At 46.4% G+C, this 4,467-nt stretch overlaps 1 protein-coding gene across 1 annotated transcript; it reads right to left on the bottom strand.

The window, feature by feature from the left end:
• Window positions 1-785: 785 nt before the first annotated feature.
• On the bottom strand, window positions 786-2,995 carry TCEAL6 (transcription elongation factor A like 6). The gene is given in 4 exon segments (XM_042974248.1): window positions 786-815; window positions 817-1,365; window positions 1,735-1,804; window positions 2,724-2,995. Coding segments are annotated over 4 exon segments (660 nt in total). The 5' UTR covers window positions 2,735-2,995.
• Window positions 2,996-4,467: the final 1,472 nt, after the last annotated feature.

Below are 4,467 nucleotides of genomic sequence, written 5' to 3'. Positions count from 1 at the left end.
GTTTTACCTATTATCATATGTTCTAACAACAGGAATTTTAAGTATCTTCACTGCCCTCTTAAACTCATTAAACAGTTCAATCATGTATTATTTTCTGGTTTTAGTTATTTTTTAATTATGAAAAACATAATTCATATATCCTTTAGGAAAAAGAGATGAGTGAACAAATAAAAAGAATCACACATGGTGGGAGCCATAGGATGGTACAGGACTCAGGAGGAGCAGCGGTGATCACTGACATGGTTACAACTAGGGAAAGACATGGGGATGGGCATGCACACAGGGGAATGGCACAGAGGTACCTTACCAAACCATGATGTGGTTGAACTCATTTTTGAGTAAAGGTGAGGCCTATTTTGACTACCATACAGGAAAAAATATTGTCTACTTTTTAGTGTAACACACTTTCAGAGTCTTCTCTGTGAACAAATGCATTATGCCAATATATTTTTACAAAAATGGGCTGATACTGTATATATGGTTCTGAAAATGGTTTTATCTTTATTGTTATTTTACAATGTACCATGAACATCTTTTCCATGCACATGGGTGAAAATCCCCTACTAAAAGACAGAGGACACTGTAGTTGGATCAAAAGGCTGCTGATAACCAAGAGTGACACCTAAAGCAAAGTATCAGCCTAAGGTTAAAGCACATAGCCTGGCAAATGCCTGCTTGGGAAAGCAGGATCAGCAATATTCTCATTAGAGAAATCAGAAATGAACGCCAAAGACATTAAAGATATGGGATATCATGTAAGCCCCTTTGGCCCCTACCTCCGCCCCTCATTCCCCTGACACCCCGTTGCCCCCTTGGGGCAAAGGGATCCTGTACATCTCTTTGCATCCAATGAAAACCACCCATTTTCTGTTTTTTCCTTAGCTCTTCCTGAGCCCTTGACACATCTCCACATTCTCTCATCATCTCCTCACTGCCCAAGTGCCTTTCCTGTAAGTCCTCCTGATAGTCCTTGGGGGAATCGTCTGTCCCCCTGTCCGTTTTTCTTTTTGCTTTCCTAGGAACATAATCTTCAGCTGGGCGCTTTTCGGCAGCCCGCGACTCACTCTCAGCCTTTGCCAGGGATTCTGGCTTGCCCTCACTGTGTGGTTTTCCCTCATTTTCAGACTTGCCCTGCTTTTCTTGCTTTCCCTCATCTTCTGCTTGTCCCTCATCATCTGGCTGTCCCTCAATCTGGAGCTTCCCCTCATGCCCTGGCTTCCCCTCCACTTCCAGCTTTTCTTCCTCATCTGATTTTCCTTCATCTTCTGTATCTACTTCATCTTCTGGCGTTCCCTCGATTTCCAGCTTTCCTTCATTTTCATTGTAGAGTTTTTCCATGCTGAGATTTCCCCTTCTTTTCCTGTACTGGGGGGTGTGGTGAGGTGGTAAGGGGAAGAGAAGATAAAGAAGACAAGGGAGACTGAGGGCTTGGAGGTGGAATGCAGGTCCTGATAGTACTGGCATCTTTCCCCTTGGCTGGGTTCCTTTGACCTGGCCCAGCCCTCCAAGTGTGTCTTCTGCCCACCCTCTACCCCATAATTCATCCCACACTTGAGAGCCAACCATTTCCTTGGCAGGCCCTACCATCTTCTCTACCATCCTAAAGCGTGGTGGGGTGTGTGCAATATATGTGGTGGGGGATGGGCAGTGGGGCTCTCAAATTCTGCCCAAGCTGTGCTTTCTACACCCTCCCCTCACTGTTTCTGTCCAGTGCCCCTCCCTCCTTTCACTCACCCGCAGGGATTCTGAACAGGTTCTTCCTATTTTTCTAGTCTTGCAGAGTGCTGGGGACAGACACACAGACCTGCAGACAGACAGGAGACAGGGGCAGGGCGTCTCAGCAATTTGCTCTCAGCAAATTGATGTTTCTTTCCTGAATCTGGGCCCTCCTCATGCAACATTTCCCTCACTTACCTCCCCCGCATCCCAGCCGCCATTACTTTCCAGGCCTCAGGCTCCAGACCAGGATGCTTTCCAAACTGTTTGGGTCTCTGTGACCCCCTCCCCTGCAGACAAGCCGCCCGCCCTCACCCTCTTTTTGCGGAGGTCAATATTTCCACTTAGGTGCAGAGTGTGAGAGGGGGTTATTTCTAGAATATGTCTGTCTACATTTCACTGTCGCACTGCGGGGGCGCCCCCCTCCCATTTCAGGTCCAAAAATGTATGGAGAGCGCAGAGGAGGGGCGTCGAGGAGGCGACAGAGCCTGCTGCAAGATGCTCCCTCCTCACCTGCCCACATCCCCGCCGCGTCCCCCTCCTCCCCAACCTCCCGGACCCCTCCCCACCCCGCCCTGCTCCCAGATCCTACTCCCATCCACCTCCACCCCTGCCCGGGGCCGCCGGCAGCACCCACCTTCACACCGACCAGCGGGACCTGCGGGGCCCGGGCCAGGCCTGCGCCTCCTCGGGCTCGCCGAAGCCCGCCGGCCCCTCGCCCGCCGCCCGGGCAGCTCAGGGAGCTGGTTCTGCGCGGGCGACGGGAGCGGACAGCGCAGGCACCGGACCGCAGGGCGGGTGAGCAGGCGGGCGCGGGGGCTGCTGCCCACGTCGGCGCCCGACCGGTCACGTGAGCGCCGCGTCACCCAAGCTCGGTTCCCCACCCCGCTCCGCCCCCTCATCCCCATCCCGTAGGGACCAGCCAGCCACAGACAGTGGGGAGCAGTGTGGCAAAAGGGGGTCACCGAGAAGGCAGCCCAGAGGCTTCTTTACCGCAGGTGCTTTACCTGGCGCGCATCTCAGGTCCTCACACAGCATCCCTCTGAGATGTACGTCATTGCCAGGTGTGACAGCTGATCGCAGGGAGGGTACCTGACTTTGCAGAGAGCACTCAGCAACTGAATCCCACAGGCTGCTTTCAAGACAGGCTCTGCCAGACTCCAGAATTCTGGTGGTAGTGTCCGCCAGAAAGTAGAGCTGCCACCTTGAGTAGCTGTGTTCCTGGGCCTCCTCTCTCCTCAGTCCACACGTTCTCTCTTCCTGAGTTATTTCTGTTCATTTCCCTCTAAGCATAGATGATTCGCAAATCTCCAGCACCAGGCTATCCTCTCCCCTGAGCTTTACACCCTCTTTGCCAACTGTCTATTGGATACCACTGCTTGAATGTCCCTGAGGAACCTCAAAATCCGTATACCCCAATCTGCTTTCACCAACTTCCTTCTCACCTTCTCCCTTCACTTCTCTTCACACTTGAAACTTGCACTCCAATATTTGACCTCTTCTTATTTAGAGAGAGTGTCAGACAGCTACAAAGCAAAAAAGGGACCATTCATCATTTTTTAAATGTACCACAGATGCATGGACTCATCATAACCCTTGGTTCACAACACTCTTTTTAGTAACCTATGTTTGTCCCTTTCTGTCTTTCACATTTGTGAATCCACTACCCAACCAGAGAAGTAGAAAATTGCCAAGTTGTAGCTTCTACTGTGTCCTCTCTCTCTCTCTCTCTCTCACAGAGTATATGTGTTCATGAGTGTTTTTATTTGTAAATATGGGAAACCACCATTTCTATTTTCATTTGCAAAATACAACATCTTGTTTACACAGTTAATGAATTATGTATGTGACACAACTAATTCTAATTATTTTCTCTTCATGTTTCTTAATTTAGTAAAACATTGATGTTTCTACAGTGTTTTGCTCAACCAAAATGTGTGTTCATGTTATCACCATATAACAAAAAAATTTATTCTCAATGTTGAATTTTTTAACTAAATTCACACTGCCATTCATAAAAAGTCTGGATGTTTCCCTTTCATGAATATGAACTTCAAAAAATATTTTATTATTATTATTCCATAAATTTGATTAAAGTAATATCAAATCACTAGAGTTACTAACTGATTTTCTGTTTTAATCATAGGATGATGCTGATTTTAAACTATTAATAATTGTTTACTGAATGCTTTTGTTAATAGAGCCAACATATTATCAGCTATCATTCTGGTTTTTAAACATGCACACAAAAACTTGGAATTCAAGATTTCTTTACATTAGAAGAAAAATAATTTGATCTAAATTAGAAGTTGTGTTCATAGAATAAGAAGTCAACACAACTTCATCTGCATTTTACCTTTACTACAGAAGGTGGCAATGTGACAACTGAAGTATGATGCTAAGCTGTTGGCTTTGAAGATGGAGGAAGGAGCTATGATCCAAGGAATGCAATTATACACACTGGAAAAGGCAAGAAAAAATGGATTCTTCCCTAGAGACTCCAAAAGTGAGCCTCTCCAGAAACTTCCAACAGCTTTGATTTCAGCCTGGTAAAACTGATTTTGGACTTAGGGCTTCCATGGCTGGAAAAGAATAAATGTGTATTGTTTTATGCCTTCAAGTTTATGTTTATTACAATAGCACTGGGAAGCTAATTCAAGTAAACATGGTCTACTAAACCCATTCTGGCTTATTTTAATGTGAATGTCTGTAATAATAATACATTGTTTCAAAATGAAGATTTTGGAAAAT

This window comes from Panthera tigris, chromosome X, assembly GCF_018350195.1.
Source record: "Panthera tigris isolate Pti1 chromosome X, P.tigris_Pti1_mat1.1, whole genome shotgun sequence".
NCBI lineage: Eukaryota > Metazoa > Chordata > Mammalia > Carnivora > Felidae > Panthera > Panthera tigris.
Note: the sequence above shows the minus strand (reverse complement) of the source record. Positions and strands in the feature narration are given on the sequence as shown.